General features: G+C 39.2%; 3 protein-coding genes across 5 annotated transcripts in view; 2 read left to right on the top strand and 1 right to left on the bottom strand.

Annotated features, from left to right (window-relative positions):
• dennd2db (DENN/MADD domain containing 2Db) overlaps positions 1-12,048 on the bottom strand; it is a 22,802-nt gene extending 10,754 nt beyond the window's left edge. The window contains exons 1-5 of one of the 2 annotated variants that reach the window (XM_051695228.1): positions 11,940-12,048; positions 5,411-5,477; positions 3,561-3,632; positions 1,300-1,475; positions 1,092-1,204 (exon numbers count right to left, since the gene is read on the bottom strand). In XM_051695228.1, coding sequence (XP_051551188.1) covers positions 1,092-1,204; positions 1,300-1,475; positions 3,561-3,632; positions 5,411-5,462 — 413 coding nt within the window. In that variant the 5' untranslated portion in view covers positions 5,463-5,477; positions 11,940-12,048. Of the gene's footprint in view, positions 1-1,091; positions 1,205-1,299; positions 1,476-3,560; positions 3,633-5,410; positions 5,478-11,919 lie in introns of both variants that reach the window. The other variant, XM_051695227.1, reaches the window with a different exon arrangement.
• Positions 1-18,518, top strand: part of LOC127439143 (choline/ethanolaminephosphotransferase 1-like) — a 154,923-nt gene that overhangs the window by 27,862 nt on the left and 108,543 nt on the right. The window lies entirely within an intron of this gene.
• On the top strand, positions 7,729-18,502 carry cry4 (cryptochrome circadian regulator 4). The gene is made up of 13 exons (XM_051695212.1): positions 7,729-7,884; positions 8,326-8,776; positions 9,064-9,180; positions 11,664-11,814; positions 11,977-12,117; positions 12,317-12,487; positions 13,335-13,475; positions 13,556-13,707; positions 13,779-13,876; positions 13,957-14,067; positions 14,155-16,207; positions 17,147-17,228; positions 18,367-18,502. The coding sequence occupies exons 2-11, from the start codon at positions 8,364-8,366 to the stop codon at positions 14,313-14,315; spliced, it is 1,656 nt and encodes a 551-aa protein (XP_051551172.1). The 5' UTR covers positions 7,729-7,884; positions 8,326-8,363; the 3' UTR covers positions 14,316-16,207; positions 17,147-17,228; positions 18,367-18,502.

Genomic DNA, 18,518 nt, shown 5'->3' with positions numbered 1-18,518 from the left:
TTCCTGTAAGTCGTGTGTTGTATATGAAGGTAAATTACCAGCAAAACTCGAGAGCTTTCATATTTAGATTTGATTAGATTTCATCTTGCATATAAACATTTGTACCCTTAAATGTGAAAACTTGTAAAATAAAATTTTTAAATTGAATGTTGCAATCTGCACTCACAGGCAATAGTTCAAAGCTTGTGTTCAGGCCTGTCAATTGGGCAGAAAAACTAAATTGGAATTTTTACCTTAAATATTTCCCAAATTTGAATAATATTGAAATTTTAAAGTCAGCTTATTCTTAAACTGACGTTTTTTCCTTGATCCACAAGAGGGCGCAATAAATACATAAACCATTCAGCACCATTATATTATTGCAAAGAACATTCCTGGCTGTTTAAAAAAAAAAAAAAAAAAAAAGAGCATTTCATTTTCAACTAATGTGCATAAAATAAATAAATACGTTTTAGATCCCTCCATCGCGATGACCGGCTCTGCTTTGCCTTAACAAGAAGGTGTGGGATCATTGCGTACAAAAACGACTCATGTCATTGGCTAGGCATCAACCAATAAAACGACTTCATTGCCCTCTCCCTCGCCGAACACTGGTCTTGCTCTTTCGCAACAGGTGCACAAGTGAGTTTTGCCACAGGATTTTCACAAAAGTAGTTGCAAAATTCAAGGCGTGAAGATTTAAAGTTGCAGTGCCAGATTTGAGAGGCTGTAAGTGCCGATTTGTGCTTTTACTGTGAAAATGAATTATAGTACAAAAATAAATATGTAATACAAGTTTGTGTGTGTTGTTGTATTTAAATGTATGTAAATGTCATTTTACACATTTGTGACTACTTGTCTGCGATTGTGAAAACAAAACACAAGCTTTGAGTTATTGTCTGTGAGTGCAGACTGCAACATTCAACTTCAAATATTTATTGTACAAGTTCTCAAATCTAAATATGCAAGCTCTCGAGTTTTGCTACTGATTTACCTTCATAGTTATATGTCTAATCTTTCAGCATCGGTGTGCAAACGTGTGCATGTGTGGATACACACAAAGTGAAAGCATCACACAGGAAACGGAGATATATTTGTATTGTGTGTGCTACCTTCTGTATTCTGTTAAAGGAGCCCAGTTGATTCCTTCAGGAAAGCAGAAGAGATGAGCAGCTTTCATACACTTCTCCTCTTCCTCGCGCTGTGAACGTCCCATCACGTCACGCTACATACACATCATCACACAATGCAATGCACACAATTTAATATGCCATTATATCTCATGCAGACAGCCATGTGTGAGTGTTGTTTTGGTCTGACCTTTGGGAATTGGTAAGTGATGTGCGGTTTGTAACCTTCCTCATTACTCTTCTTCCTCAGACTGACCACCAGCAGATACTCAAAGAACAGCTGTCCGGTGTAATTCCTCTCACGGCCAGACGGGGGCGCTATAGGCGCTGTTACTGACTGATGTGACGGCGAGTCAGAGCTGCTCTCTAACGAATCACAACCAGAGCGGAATCAGAGATCGATCCAAAAGACTTCTGAATGTCTCGAGTTACACAACGATCTCGCACTAAAAACAGCGCTAGTAGAGTTCGTAAATTCAATCCATTACCGTGAATCACTTCAGACTGAAAACTTTGATCATTCGTGTCCAGTTTTGGTTAAGTTACTCAAATATAGTAATCCACTACACATTACCAATTACTTCTCTATTAATTGTAATCAGATTACTTTACTAATTACTTAATTGGAAAAGTAATCACATTACTAATTACTTTCTAAAACACTTTTCCTCTCAACGAATTCAAAATAATGTCTCTTTTTTTCCTCCTTATTCATTGTTGTACATAATCATACACTCAGCACCTCACATTACAGGTCTATAATTCAAGCTGGTAAATAATTCTACATAAATGATATTATTCCAAAAAACACATGTAATGCTAATAATGTACCTAAGGGGTCTGGGTATCTCAGCGAGTAAAGACGCTATCACACCTGGAGTCGCGAGTTCGAATCCCAGGGTGTGCTGAGTGACTCCAGCCAGGTCTCCTAAGCAACCAAATTGCCCCGGTTGCTAGGGAGGGTAGAGTCACATGGGGTAACCTCCTCGTGGTTGCTATAATGTGGTTCTCGCTCTCGGTGGGGGCGTGTGGTGAGTTGTGCGTGGATGCCGCGGAGAATAGCATGAATCCTCCAAACGCGCTACGTCTCCATGGTAACGCGCTCAACAAGTCACATTATAAGATGCGTGGATTGATGGTCTCGGACACGGAGGCAACTGAGATTCGTCCTCCGCCACCCGGATTGAGGCGAGTCACTACACCACCACGAGGACTTAGAGTGCATTGGGAATTGGGGAGAAAAAAATAAAATAAAAATGATAATAATGTACTTAAAGGGGGGCCTGGAGAGCTCAGTGGTAAAAGATGCTGGCTATCACCCCTGGAGTTCGCTAGTTCGAATCCCAGGGTGTGCTGAGTGACTCCAGTCAGGTCTCCTAAGCAACCAAATTGGCCCGGTTGCTAGGGAGGGTAGAGTCATATGGGGTAACCTCCTCGTGGTCACTATAATGTGGTTCTCGCTCTCGGTGGGGCGTGTGGTGAGTTGTGAGTGGATGCCGCGGAGAATAGCGTGAAGCCTCCACACGCTCTACGTCTCTGCAGTAACGCACTCAACAAGTCACGTGATAAGATGCACGGATTGACGGTCTCAGACGCGGAGGCAACTGAGATTCGTCCTCCGCCACCCGGATTGAGGCGAGTCACTACACCACCACGAGGACTTGGAGCGCATTGGGAATTGGGCATTCCAAATTGGGTGAAAAAGGAAAAAAATAAATAAAATAATAATAATAATAATAATAATAATAATAATGTACTTAAAAGGTCAGTAACTGTAATCTGATTACAATCATTTAAAAATGTTACACTACTTTTTTGCCAAAAGTAATTAGATTACAGTAACTAATTACTCTGTAATCGCATTACACCCAACACTGTTCATGTCACTCAAAAATGTTCATGGATGTTCCCCATGTGGCCATTTCCACATATTAAAATGCTTTAGTAAAATAAATGCGGGTGAGTATTGCACTTTATTACCATGTATTGTTATATTGGTACATATGAGAATAACTGAATGTCACTGTATTCATTTGCTGAAAATTAGTGAGGAAAAATGTGCCTTGACTGATGATTTTAAACCATATCAGCGTATCAAGATACAAAGCTAAAAATATACAGATATATATATATATATATATGAGCTGGTGCACATACAGCGAGTTCTTTCAGAAACCACAATCAGAACAATGCTGCCAGTATAAATATTCAACCTATAAACCTCAGTCACGTTTGTGTGTTTACATGTCTGTTGAACAGCTGTACATTAAACAGAATAATATGTCAAGAACTTTATTCATCTTAGAAATCAAAGGTTTAGTAAGCATGAGGGCGAGTAAATGATGACATGATTTTTCATGTTTTGGGTGGACTTATAAAATGCATTTAATTTCCAACGAGAGACAAAAACGACTGTGTATTTCTCCAAATGTAATAATGTGTGAGACTCACTGGCTCTGTGGAGTTTCTCCTGTAGCGTTGAGAACATTGAGCTGATCTTCTTCATTGGTCTGTAATCAACATCTGTTTGTGTAGTGAGAGAGGAGATGTTATCTGACTTAAAGTCTTTGGAAATTTTTGAAAACACTGGACTGAGTCAAATGCTTTTCTGGTTTCATTTTGACCTCTATTGTCCGGAATAATCAGGTCAACACAACAGAATGATGAGAAACTCACAGGAAATGAGTGTGTACAATATTAACATCAGGAACAGAAGGAAAGTGCTGGAAAAGCTGATCTTTCCTCAGCAGTTTGATTACATGCGGGATTTCCACCAGTGTGTGTGTGTGTATGTGTGTTTGAGTGTGAGTGTGTATATGTGTGAGTGTGTGTGTCTGAGTGTATGTGTCTGAGTGTATGTGTGTGAGTGAGTGTATATGTGTGAGTGTATGTGTGTGAAAGTATATATGTGTGAGTGTATGTGTGTGTGTGAGTGTATGTGTGTGCATGTATATGTGTGAGTGTATGTGTGTGTGTTTATGTATGTGTGAGTGTGTGAGTGTGTGTGTTTGAGTGAGTGTCTGTGTGAGTGTATATGTGTGTGTGTATGTGTGTGTGTGTGTGTGAGTGTATGTGTGAGTGTATATGTGTGAGTGAGTGTATATGTGTGAGTGTGTATGTGTGTTTGAGTGTGAGTGTGTATATGTGTGAGTGTGTGTGTGTGAGTGTATATGTGTCTGAGTGTATGTGTCTGAGTGTATGTGTCTGAGTGTATGTGTCTGAGTGTATGTGTGTGAGTGTATGTGTGTGAGTGAGTGTATATGTGTGAGTGTATATGTGTGAGTGTATGTGTGTGAATGTATATGTGTGAGTGTATGTGTATGTATATGTGTGAGTGTATGTGTGTGTGTGAGTGTATGTGTGTGCATGTATATGTGTGAGTGTATGTGTGTGTGAGTGTGTGAGTGTGTGTGTTTGAGTGAGTGTCTGTGTGAGTGTATATGTGTGTGTGTGTGAGTGTATGTGTGAGTGTATATGTGTGAGTGTGTGAGTGTGTGTGTTTGAGTGCGTGTCTGTGTGAGTGTATATGTGTGAGTGTGTGTGTGTGTTTGAGTGTATGTCTGTGTGTGTGTTTATGTCTGTGTGAGTATGTGTGAGTGTGTTTGAGTGTGTGTGTATATGTGTGAGTGTGTGTGTGAGTGTATGTGTGAGTGTATATGTGTGAGTGTGTGAGTTTGAGTGCGTGTCTGTGTGAGTGTATATGTGTGAGTGTGTGTGTGTGTTTGAGTGTATGTCTGTGTGTGTGTTTATGTCTGTGTGAGTATGTGTGAGTGTGTTTGAGTGTGTGTGTATATGTGTGAGTGTTTGTGTGAGTGTATATATATATATATATATATATATATATATATGTGTGTGTGCAAGTGTATGTGTTTGAGTGTGCGTGTGAGTGTGTGTGTGAGTGGGTGTGTTTGAGTGTATGTCTGTGTGTGTGTTTATGTCTGTGTGAGTGTGTGTGTGTGTGTGTGTGTGTGTGAGTATGTGTGTGTGCGTGTACAGGTTTGGACATTTTCAGCAGTCCTCAGTAGTTCATAAAGTCTCATAAATCAGTTAGATCATGTCTATTGATATTAACAGGTTGTTTGAGAGTTAATGTGTAGAAATAGGATTACTTCTGAATTAAAATCACTGCATACTCACTAATTTAAAGTGTTAAGTTCAGCAACACAGCACATCACAGTAATGTTACACACACATCTCACTGACTGAACAACATTCACATTTCACAACACAGAAATGAATCAGTCGAGCTTTCACATGAACTTTGGAAATGTCCTGTAAACTAATGTGTGTTTAATACTCACTGCTGGCAGAAGTTTGCAGTGTTTCTCCTGTCCTCCACTTCTCTCTGTTCATTCTTGATCTGTTGTTCTGTGTAATCACACACACAGATACTGTCAGTGATTCTCAACTGAACTCACATGTTAAACTAAGTGGGCGGAGCCAACACACATCAACACGCCCACAGCACTGACACTTTCTGTTTCTTTATTATCATATTTAACATAAACAGTATTTATCATCGAATAAAACGTATGGTTTATTAGATGCATATAGTTGATGCATTACCAGTTTCCTGCATGTTTATAGTGATTCTATACATAATGATGTGAAAGATTCTATTTTATTCTATTACATTTTTTTCCTTTTAACAAATACACAGTTAAAAAGACACCGTACCATCTTCACTTTAATATCTATATTTATTTTTCACAGTCTAAAATATAAAATATATTTATATTTATTATTCAACCTTTCTTAATGATTTTCACAATCATGCTGTTTCGAATTTCTTTATCGTGTTAGAAACAGATGCGACATGTCGAAGGGGGCGTGTTCGATGACGTCATCAATCAGAAACGTTCATTGGCGTAAATGAATAATTCGTTTGCGTTTTGGTTCCATCTAGTGTTCTGTGGAGATATATTATGACGGCAATTCTGCACATAAAATTTATTTTGCATGTGTAAGATGATATTTTGAGCGCACAAAATTATTCTGCATGCGCAAGATGATATTTTGAGCGCACAAAATGTATTTTTCACGTGCAAGATGATATTTTGAGCGCACAAAATTTATTTTTCACGTGCAAGATGATAGTTTGAGTGCACAAAATTGATTCTGCACGCGCAAGATAATAGTTTGAGCGCACAAAATTTATTTTTCACATGCAAGATGATAGTCTGAGTGCATAAAATTTATTTTGCACGCGCAAGATGATATTTTGAGCGCATAAATTTATTTTGCACGCGCAAGATGATAGTTTGAGTGCACAAAATGTATTCTGCACGCACAAGATTATAGTTTGAGCGCATAAAATGTATTTTGCACGCGCAAGATGATATTTTGAACGCATAACATTTATTTTACACGCGCAAGATGATAGTTTGAGCGCATTAAATGTATTTTGCACGCGCAAGATGATATTTTGAGCGCACAAAATTTATTCTGCACGCGCAAGATGATATTTTGAGCGCATAAAATTTATTTGCATGATATTTTGAGCGCATAAAATTTATTTTGCATGCACAAGATATTTTGAGCGCACAAAATGTATTTTGCACACGCAAGATGATAGTTTGAGCGCACAAAATGTATTTTGCACGCGCAAGATAATATTTTGAGCACACAAAATTTATTCTGCACGTGCAAGATGATAGTTTGAGCGCACAAAATTTATTCTGCACACGCAAGATGATATTTTGTGCGCGCAGAATTGTGGCACAAATATAACTCCATAGTGTTCACGCTGAGTGCTGTGTGAGTTAATTATAGTAATGATGATATCAGTTGATGAGGTTTTCAGAATTTTATACTTCTGCAGTTAATCCAGGATGAACTTCAAAGACATTAGTCATTAATCTTACAGTTCATACAAATCTTTGTTTAAATACTGACCCTTAACACTTAATCTGCACTATACATAACTAATATTGGCATTATATTTATATTGTTTAGTCAGAGGGGAACTGGCCCCCACAGTGAGCCTGGGTTTTTTTTATATTTAAAGAAACAAATGCACTTCAGAAATTATACAAATGACGAAAAAAAAACAATAATTATATTTTTAGCATAATACTACAATATTTTGATTTTAATAAAAAAAAATATATTATTATTCATTTTATAAATTATATATATATATATATATATATATATATATATATATATATATATATATATATATATATATATAAAAGTAGTGAAGTGGCCCGTCTCTCATAAATAAATCATTTCTGTAAACGTATACGTGTGTCAACGGTAGATATCAATAGTGTCCACTAGAGATCGTCATTTGACCCACTTTCAGTAGTTCTTCTGATATACCGACTCAAACACGCGTGGAATTCCGTGACGAGCAGCATTCCAGTGATCTGATCACACGGTCATTCATCTTTGATCACTCATACTGATCACTCAAAGTTTAAAACTCAATATTCAATTATTATATTTTCAAATGTAAACATGGCGACACGGCAGCTATACATTTGAGTGACAGTCGCGATGTCCAATTATATGCTGAGGAATTTGAGCATTTGTATGATGACCAATCAAAAGCCTTGTTGACGAACCATATGGATGTGCTCATCCAATAGTACGCAAGGAGAGCCGGCTGCTATCCAATCAGATGTGAGAGTGTTGCGTGCTGTAGTTTCAGATGAGCGGCTGAATTTTTCTCGTTATAATCGATGCTTAAATATTAAACAGCATGTATTAAACTATTAATAATTATATTTAAACACACGAATCGTGTTTTGTGCTCTTCATCGATCTGAAGGTGAGTGAAAATATTTTGCCTGAAGTCAGTATTTGAAAATAAAAAACAAAAAAACAATGTATAAATATTATAATAATGTTATGAATGTGAACGACAGATCACAAAGTCAGTATCATTTATAATTGTGTTAATATTGTGCATGTGGTTAAACTGCATGGGCAAAAGTGTGTTTTATTATTGTATATCATTAACAATATGATATATACTATAGTATTCAATGTATATATGTTTATGCCATGTGTTTCAGACATGTACCATGATAATATCATTTTAATATCATGTTTTATGGATATGATCCATGGTAATACCATTTTGTTGAACGCTAATATCACGGTATTCTTTGAAGTACCTTACAGTACCATGTAATTACCACGTGAGGTCTGTTTGAAAAAGTGCTCTATGAATAACATTTATTATTGTTCTGTTGGGGATTCGGCGAAGTATTTCAACTGTGAGGAAGACGAGGACGAAGAGTCGCCATGAGTGAACGCACCATCCATGTGTTCCGTAAGGGCCTGCGCCTCCATGACAATCCCACCCTGCTGGGGGCGCTGGCGTCCTCCTCCGCACTCTTCCCCGTATACGTGCTGGACCGCGAGTTCATGCAGCGCGTGATGCGTGTTGGTGCGTTACGCTGGCGATTCATCCTGCAGAGTTTAGAAGATCTGGACGGCCATCTGCGGGCGCTGGGCTCGCGGCTATACGTCCTGCGTGGGTCTATGCTGGTGGTCCTGCGTGAACTCGTTACCCGGTGGGGCGTCACGCAGATCAGCTACGACACTGAAGTAGAGCCGCATTACACGTGCATGGACTGTGAGATACAAACACTGGCACAGGAACATGGACTGAAAACTTACACGTGTGTGTCGCACACGCTATACGACGCCAAGAGGTGTGACGCCATGACGGCGGAAGAGCAGATATTAATAAAAGCGATAGTTCACTCGAAAATACAGTTTTCATAATTTACTCGCCTTCATGTCATTCCAAACCCATATGACTTTCTTTCTTATTTGGAACACAAAAGGAGATGTTTAGCAGTCGGTTTGGAACGACATGAGGGTGAGTAAATGATTACAGAATCATAATTTTTTTGGGCTACTTTCTCTTTAGTGATTGATTATATGCAATGTATATGAGTGTATTAAAGTACAAACGTGGTTATTTCTCTCTCTGCAGGGTTATAAAGGCAAACGGCGGCTCTCCTCCTCTCACATATAAGAAGTTCCTTCATGTTTTGTCAGTTTTGGGTGAACCAGAGAAACCAGCACGAGAAATCACAACGGAGGATTTCCTGTACAAAACATATGCTGATATTAAACCACTCTGTGTGTGTGTGTGTGTGTGTGTTGTGTCTAGCACCATTTTGGCCTTTTTAAATGTCTGCAGTAATTACTGAATGTGTGTGTGAACAGATGGTGTTTATAACTGCCAAGTGTGTGATGTTTTAATATTGTGCGTGCGACTCAAACACATGCTTGTCTGTTACTGACTGCAGAAGAAGACAGTCAACGCAGAGAACGCAACACATACAGGCACTGAATCGTGTTCTGATGCATTTTGGAAGACGACGACGATGATGTGTGAAAGAAGCATTTGCATTGAGTGTTTTATAAAACTCATATTCCATAAAAGTTGGTTACAGCATTGAAAATGCTAATAAAACAAAAAGGAGTGATTTGTACATTATATTCACCCTTTGCTATATTGAAAGCACTACAAGTATATGCTGCTCCAAAATTTGTACATATCTGTCTGCATTAATGGTGCCCTCGCAGATGTGCGAGTTACCCATGCCACGGGCACTGACACACCCCTGACCCATACAGACACTGGCTTTTAGACCTGACACTAACAACAGCTTGGATGGTCCTTTTCCTCTTTAGTTGGAGAACATGACGGCTTTGTTTTTTTTAAATGTGGACTCTTCAACCAAAAAACACAGTTCCACTGTTCTACTTTCCATCTAAGATGAGACCGAGCCCAGAGAAGTCGGCAGCGCTTCTGGACAGTGTTGATGTATGGCTTCTCCTTTACATAGTAAAGTCTTAACTTGCATCTGTGGATGCAGCAGCGAGTGGTGTTGACTAACAAAGGTTTACTAAAGTAATCCTAAGCCCATGTTCATGATATCCATTACAGATGAATGATGTTTTTTAAGATGATCACGTGCATTCAGAAGTGGTTTTCGTCTTGCCCTTTACGCATCGAGATTTGACCAGATTCCTTGAATCTTTTCACTATATTGTGCACTGTAGAGGGTGAAATGCCTAAAATCCTTCCAATTTGTCTTTGGAGAACATTGTTCTCAAAGTGCTGGATTATTAGCTGAAGCATCTGTTGGCAAATTGACAAGTTATTTTTTTATTTTATTTTTTATCCCCTTTTCTCCTTAATTTGGAATGCCCAATTCCCACTACTTAGTAGGTCCTCGTGGTGGCGCGTTTACTCACCTCAATCCGGGTGGCGGAGGACAAGTCTCAGTTGCCTCCGCTTCTGAGACCGTCAATCCGCGCATCTTATCACGTGACTCATTGTGCATGACACCGCGGAGACTCACAGCATGTGGAGGCTCATGCTACTCTCCGCGATCCACGCACAACTTAGCACACGCCCCATTGAGAGCGAGAACCACTAATCACGACCACGAGGAGGTTACCCCATGTGACTCTACCCTCCCTAGCAACCGGGCCAATTTGGTTGCTTAGGAGACCTGGCTGGAGTCACTCAGCACACCCTGAATTGAACTCGCGACTCCAGGGGTGATAGTCAGCGTCATTACTCGCTGAGATACCCAGGCCCGCACTAATTGACAAGTCTTGAATGATTCTTGCTCTTGAAGGACTAGGCTGTTTTTGGAGGCTCCTTATATACAACGACATGATTGCCTCACCTGTTTAACATCTCCTGTTTCACATCGCCTTGTTATTTTAACTCATCAAATTGATATTAGTCTTAAATTGCCTGTCTCAACTTTATTGGATTGTGTTGCAGGCATCAATTTCAGAAAAAAACTTTAATCTTCTAAAAGCAATGCTGTTGATTAGGTAAAACATGAAGTACCTTGTCTTTACACTGTTTTTGTTTGATTGTAAGTCAAAAAATACCTTTACAAACCACTCCTTTTTGTTTGTAACTGGCATTTTGCGTATTGTCCAGAGATTTTTGGAATTGGGGTTGTATTTACTCCTTAGTTTTTGCTTTAAAAACAACAAGAAACGCATTCACAATGTATTTTTCTACCATAATAAGTTGTATTTCTGAATGAAACAGATTATTCAAATGGAAGTGCGGTTTGATTTCACAAAAATCTGAACTATTTTAACTATATTTACCTTCCAACAATTGTGTAGTCCAAATGATGATTTCTTTGCTGTAAAACTCACTTTTAAGCCATCTGAGAATATCAGGTATCATCAAAAGGCAAAAACTAATGAATAAAAAGTAACTAGCCCTAATCACCATTCATACAGTTCAACTTAACGTGTTAACTTCGCCAAAATTCTTTTTAAAAATTGGCATCAAAAAGTTGTAAATTGTCTAAAATGTCATTCCCTTAAACCTGCAGATACCCTGTTTTATCTCATGGTATGCCATGAGTTTATTGGTGAATATTAAATTTCTCCGCCCTTGATGACATCATCTGAAAAGGAAAGTCGTTTCAGAGGCGGAGCAAGTTATTACATTTTGATGAAAGATTACAAAGACAAACATTTCTTGTTGAATCACTAACAATAAGACCAGAAACAAGAGTCAGTTTTGATCTCGTATGTTTGCAGGAGATGTGTGACCCCTCCTGACCCGAATCATGAGCAGGAGTTTGGGATTCCCTCTCTGTCTGATCTGGATGTACCAGATGAGTTTGAGGTTTTGTGGCCGGGCGGAGAAACGCACGCCCTCAAACGACTGGAGAAACACTTCCAGAGTCAGGTAAACACACACGCATATAAACACTAGTGCTGCAACAACTAATTAATCAAATCAATAGCATAAATGAGCGAAAAACATTTAATTAATGATTAGTCAGATCTTTACCGTAGTGAAGATGCATTTACATGATAAAACTTGACTGTTACGACTGCTTTCCTACAGGGTTGGGTGGCAAATTTCTCCAAGCCGCGGACGGTTCTGAACTCTCTTCTGCCCAGCACCACTGGTCTCAGTCCATACTTGAGTCTCGGCTGTCTGTCGGTCCGAACGTTCTACCACAAACTCAACAGCATCTATGCACAGGTCAGCTAGTGAGCTACCTTGCTATTTACTGTCTATATAGACAGCAGTCTTTACCGTCACTCTTGATGCCTTAAAGGCTTTTATATGTTTTGAACATGTCTGATCTCTTCAGCTTCATCAGGATGACCAGGATTGCATTTCAAACTGTTTGTTGAACATCGAATTAATGTTGTCTCTGTAACGTTTTCTCTGTCTGCAGTCGAAGAACCATTCGCTGCCCCCCGTGTCGCTGCAGGGACAGCTGCTGTGGAGAGAGTTCTTCTACACTGTCGCTTCAGCCACTCCAAACTTCACTCAGATGCAGGGAAACCCAATCTGTCTGCAGATCAGCTGGTCCCAGAATCCAGAAGCCCTGGAGAAATGGAAAACCGTAAGAGATGCTTACCGAAACCAGCGCTCACATACAGCCTTATGCCGTAAATTAAACATCTTTTTTCCATTTAGAGGCTCATATGTGAACAGAAACCATTCAGCTTTGGCAATTTGTTGTCTTTAAATTAGGGCGGTCAATCGATTCAATTCATGACATGCCGATTCATTAATTTAATTAATCATGTATGTCAATATGTGCAGAGAAAGGCCCCCAAATAAACATAATTTAAGAAAAGTAATACAAAATCAATCTGAGTTGCGGAGGATGAATCTCAGTTGCCTCCGCGTCTGAGACCGTCAATCCGTGCATCTTATCATGTGGCTTGTTGAGCGCGTTACCACGGAGACGTAGCGTGTGTGGAGACTTCACGCTGTTCTCCGCGGCATCCATGCACAACTCACCACACGCCCCACTGAGAGCGAGAACCACATTATAGCGACCACGAGGAGGTTACCCCATGTGACTCTACCCTCCCTAGCAACCGGGCCAATTTGGTTGCTTAGGAGACCTGGCTGGAGTCACTCAGCACACCCTGGATTCGAACTCACGACTCCAGGGGTGATAGTCAGCGTCAATACTCGCTGAGATACCCAGGCCCCTTTTGACCCTATTTTTGACAGTATGGTGGACAGTAAATAATCATATGAAAATGTTAATAGTTGGTCATATTGCCTATATAAAGTTCAGCTTTAAAATGTTACCCATTTTGGTTTGGTCAAGCGAGTAGTTAATTAATTTGATGATTGACACCGCTGAGCATCAAATTACGGCAAAATAATAATTTATTATTATATAAACGACTCTAGAAAAGGCATACAGTAAACGCTTGATTTACCTTAATCAGGGTCAGACCGGTTTTCCCTGGATCGATGCAATCATGACTCAGATTCAACAGGAGGGCTGGATTCATCATCTGGCGCGTCACGCGGTGGCGTGTTTCCTGACGCGAGGAGATCTGTGGATCAGCTGGGAGGAGGGCATGAAGGTAAAGCTCCCAGAGCATCATGAGTCGCTTTGCTAACAATTCAAGTCTGTTTGGGTGTTTATATACTGGAGTGTTTTCAGGTGTTTCAAGAGTACCTGTTGGACGCAGATTACAGTGTGAACGCTGGTAACTGGATGTGGTTATCTGCCAGCGCGTTCTTCCATAAGTACACCAGAATCTTCTGTCCTGTTCGTTTCGGCCGCCGGACCGACCCAGAGGGACAGTATCTCAGGTATGACCATGCCACACCCACCACAAACCCCGCCCACACCGTGTGACTGACATTCTGTGTTTGATTTATAGGAAATACCTGCCGGTGTTGAAGAATTTCCCCTCTCAGTATATTTACGAGCCGTGGAAAGCGCCAGAAGACGTGCAGCTGAGCGCCGGTTGCATCATCGGTACAAACAATCACCCAACATTTAAACTGACCAATACCTCTTTTTTGTTCTTGTAATAATGTACCGCTCTGTGCGTGTAGGTAAAGATTATCCTCGTCCGATGGTGTGTCATATAGAGGCGAGTCAGAGGAATTTGGCTCTGATGCGACAGGTTCGCTCGGAACAAGAGAACACGGCACAACTCACACGAGGTAAAAACACACACACTTTTGACACGTGCTTAAAGTTTAGTTCATTCAAAAATGAAAACAGTCAGTGTGTGTCTGATCTCCTCTCAGACGTGTCCGATGACCCAATGGAGGTGGGGCTTAAACGTGAGCTACAGGAAGAGGAGGGGCTTCTGGAGGGGGCGGAGCCACACAGCGTGTCCAAACATTTCAGCGCCAGTGCGGATCATCAGTCCCGCCACTGGACGCCAGAGACCCCGCACAGATATTGAAACCTCACATACTGATTGGACCGTATACGTCTGAACAGTAACGATAACTTTGTTTCTCAGTGTTTATGAGAGAATTGTTGAAACTGAACTATTTCCGAACCAAATCAGGTGAATTATGCACAAGTGTTCATGATGCATATGTGTGTCATTCATTGAATGTATATGTGGTATGCAAAATATGAAACAAATCTCCTGTAAATCAACTTTGTCATGTGATAAATAAATAAATGACATTTAGTTCCACTCCTCTAATTTAAGAGAAGATGCAGATCTGTAATGATTTATCATTTAATAATCGTTCTTTGCCATGCTTGTGTTGTTTTGAGCAGCGTTTTCTGATGCAAGGTTCGGACGTGAATTAACGAATCCTACTACGGCGAACGTGATTTTACCCCCCAAACCATGCCCCACAGTCATGACGAAACCCTCAGGAACGTTTTCATTGGTCATCTCAATCACGCATAGTCACCTGTGAATAGTTCAGACTTTAGAAACATCGTGAACTTGCACTGGGCGGAGCATGCATGAATATTCATGAGTTTCCTTCTTCGTGTTAAAGCGACACTGAAAATATTAGTGCCTACTTGGATTACAGTTCATCTAAACTATGATTTCAGAAAGGTAATTATGTTTCAGCACCAAACGAAAGTTAAGATTGACTGTTTTATAGATTGTGAATGTGTAACTGGTACTGCTGACCCGCTCCAAGCGGGATTTGAACCGGGGTCTCTGGCATGGGAGGTGGGCATGTGTACGCTGTTACGCTTGCACTAATATTTTCAGTGTCACTTTAACACGAAACAGATAACTCATGAATATTCACGTATGCTCCACCCAGTGCAACCGACAGTCTCAGAAACTGAATATTTCAGAACACCGGTAGTTTTCAATAATAATTTATTGTCAGAATTACCGGTTGGTTTTTGAAGAATTCAATGTCATTGTTATTGTTCTTTATTTTTCATCTTCATCGTATTAAGTCCGTGTTATGAATTCTAGGCTCAGACTGCATGTTATAAAGTCATATTGTTTGCTGATTAATTAAAGAATGAAGAATGAGTCAAAGAATTGAAAATATATATATATATTTTTTTAATAAACATTTTATTGTATAAATGGTCAGAATCTGTGGCAAGCTTGAAATGGTACAAATATTTGTATGTTGTATGTGTGTTTAATTATTCATCCTAAGTGGTTCAAAATGTTAATTAGTTGACAAGTTAATGCAGATGAAGTGTTATGGATTCTGCATTTTATGAAGTTATATTGTTTGCAAGGCTTAATTAAAGAATGAAGAACGAGTTAAAGAATAGAAAAATATATATAATTTTTTATAATCCTTTTTATTGTGTTGGCAGAGTTTTTTTCCATACATAAGTGGAAGTTTCTCTGTGTTAAGCCCCTCTTATCTTATTGTGTTTAGACACACCAGCAAGTGCACAGGAACAAACATGTCAGTTGTTTTTTGTTTCATTTTGTACACCAATTTGTGTATCCCTGGCTTTTTGTATTTTGTCTGTTTAATAAATAATAGCGTTGAGTGACCAGTCAGCCAATGAAAGCGTTCCTGAGAGTTTAGCTCATGAATATGAATAAAGTAACGCTGACTTTATACGACAGCTTTCATGGAACGCCCAGACACTTAACGCAATTAATATTCATGAGCCAGCCACCGTCTCGCCTACTCAAGAACCTCTGTCTTTTAACCAATCAGAAAGGACTGTTGTGCGAGCGTCCCGTTACGCACTGAATATTCATGAGCCAGCGCAGCGCCACGTCAGCAGATCAGCACACGTACAAGTTAAACACATTCACAGCTGATAAATGTTTGAGAGTGAATTTAAAAAGGAATGAAGTGAAATAAACTTCAGCAGAAGAGCATCATGGTGAAGGTGAGAGGATGGTCATTTCATCTGTGTGAAATTGTGTTAGTTTAGAAAGTTAAACTTTTATGTTGTGTTCTTTAGAATGATTGTGCAGTATGTTTTAGAAAAAAATTATCTTAAAGATTTACATTTGTAAGCAAGTATATTAGCAGGAAATTGTTTTAAGGAAACTTGCACATGTTCTAATTGTTATGTTGTGTTTATTTGACAATATGTGCACTTTTTATATTTACCGTTATCAGTGTTGGGTGTTATGCATTACTGTAATTAAATTACTTTTTCATTGAAAAAAGTAAAGTAAGGGATTACTGTTAATTTCAGTCATTAAGTTACTTCTGATGTAATTGTGTTACATTGATAGAACAAGTCTATAAAAAACAATAGTGAATTTTAAAATCTAAATTTAACGTCTAATGTTAAAATACATGTTTTTTTTAATTGAACGCCGCCCCTTTAAATTCTTTGGCCAGTTCATGAATAATTTATATGATTTATTTGAAAGAATTAAAAGAACAGTTTCATGTTTATCCTTGTGTTTTTCATCTGGTCGAGGTTGATCAGGGTTTTACAAAGTAATAAGTAATGCAATTACTTTTCAGAGTAATTAGTAATCTAATTACACTGCAGAAGATGTAATTAGTAGTTAGTAATGAATTACTTTTTTAGAGTAAATCCAACACTGGTGATCATGTATTAAAGTTGCTCAGTTTTCGGTTCAATGGTTGTTCCATATGTTTTACATTTGATTAGAGTATTTTCCATTTTGATTCAACACTTTTTAAATAATATTTGTTTCTGTGATTTTCTGTTTAAGATTCCTGGTTTATATTTATTATAAATAATTCCTAGTACACAGGTAATTTTTTAGAAAAACGCACCTCTCTTATGAGGGTTAATTTGATTTTCACTGTATATAATAACACTCCATATTTTCTGCTTTTGTAGAGTGTGAATTCAGATGTTCAAGCGGAAAGTGAAACGTATGAAGGGACGGAACTGGAACATTCAGAGACGGATCCAAACACAGGTACACATGTTTACAAAGATCAACTAAACATGGTTTATTTTACACATGTTTTTTCTCTGAGGATGTTTCATTGGATTTATTTCACTTCTGGGATTTTATTTCAGTATGTGAATGTGCTATCTCGGGAATTCTTCAGCTCCATATGGAGATATTCAGTGTGTGTTGGGAATTCCTGCTTGTTTTCCGGCTAAATGATTATTGATGCAAGAGAGATTTAACTCTTGTGCACGGTTCACGGTCAAATTTGACCGAAAACGATAAACGTGTAATTGGTTTATTTTTATGAAAGAAATTAAACACTAACTTCAATAAAGTTCTATAAGATTATTTTAACATCTTTTCTACCTTTTTTTTTTCAATGTGGAATGCCCAATTCCCAATGCGCTCTAAGTCCTCGTGGTGGCGTAGTGACTCGCCTCAATCCGGGTGGCGGAGGACGAATCTCAGTTGCCTCCACGTCTGAGACCGTCAATCCGCACATCTTATCACATGGCTTGTTGAGTGTGTTACCGTGGAGACGTAGCACGTGTGGAGGCTTCACGCTATTCTCCACGGCATCCACGCACAACTCACCACACGCCCCACTGAGAGCGAGAACCACATTATAGCGACCACGAGGAGGTTACCCCATGTGACTCTACCCTCCCTAGCAACCGGGCCAATTTGGTTGCTTAGGAGACCTGACTGGAGTCACTCAGCACACCCTGGATTTGAACTCGTGACTCTAGGTGTGATAGTCAGCGTCTTTGTTGGTAATTGCTCTGTGTTATAGTCTCACCCATTCATTTCCTATAGTCGGTCAAATTTGACCACGTACAACACAAGGGTCATTTTTGTGTCACGCTGCCTAAACTCATTGAATCCAGTCCAAATTTTGTGTGTGTGTGTTAAGATGGCAAATGTAGACAAAGTAACCAAGCCTCAAGCCACTTCAATGAAAAATAAAATTTTTAATAAAACAAATTTGATTTTTTTTTTTTTTTTTTCAAAAATGACCGAACTGTGCACAAGGGTGAACGGAATATATTCACCCTAATTGACAGAATTTTCACTTTTGCGTGAGCTATGTCTTTAATATGGTATATTTTGTGGGTTTGCTGTCTTATTTCTAATGCTGTTTTTTTTTTTAAACGTCCAGCAGATGTCACTAAGGAGCACTCTGCAGCTCCCCCTGGGATGATTTGGCGGGTCACCGGAGGTCTTTGTAGCATCACAAAAGGTGTGGTCGGAGCCACAGTGGGCGGAGTCACCTGGCTGGGCGGTAAAGGTCTGGAAATCACCAAATCAGCT

Source organism: Myxocyprinus asiaticus, chromosome 50 (genome assembly GCF_019703515.2).
Source record: "Myxocyprinus asiaticus isolate MX2 ecotype Aquarium Trade chromosome 50, UBuf_Myxa_2, whole genome shotgun sequence".
NCBI lineage: Eukaryota > Metazoa > Chordata > Actinopteri > Cypriniformes > Catostomidae > Myxocyprinus > Myxocyprinus asiaticus.
This window is presented reverse-complemented; position numbering and strand designations above follow the sequence as displayed.

Bases quoted from the DNA above. Each gene is read 5' to 3' on its own strand.
- cry4 (XM_051695212.1), top strand. From the start codon at position 8,364: ATGAGTGAACGCACCATCCATGTGTTCCGTAAGGGCCTGCGCCTCCAT. The intron at 13,476-13,555 runs GTAAAGCTCCCA...GAGTGTTTTCAG, and splicing joins GCTGGGAGGAGGGCATGAAG to GTGTTTCAAGAGTACCTGTT. The intron at 13,877-13,956 runs GTACAAACAATC...CTGTGCGTGTAG, and splicing joins GAGCGCCGGTTGCATCATCG to GTAAAGATTATCCTCGTCCG.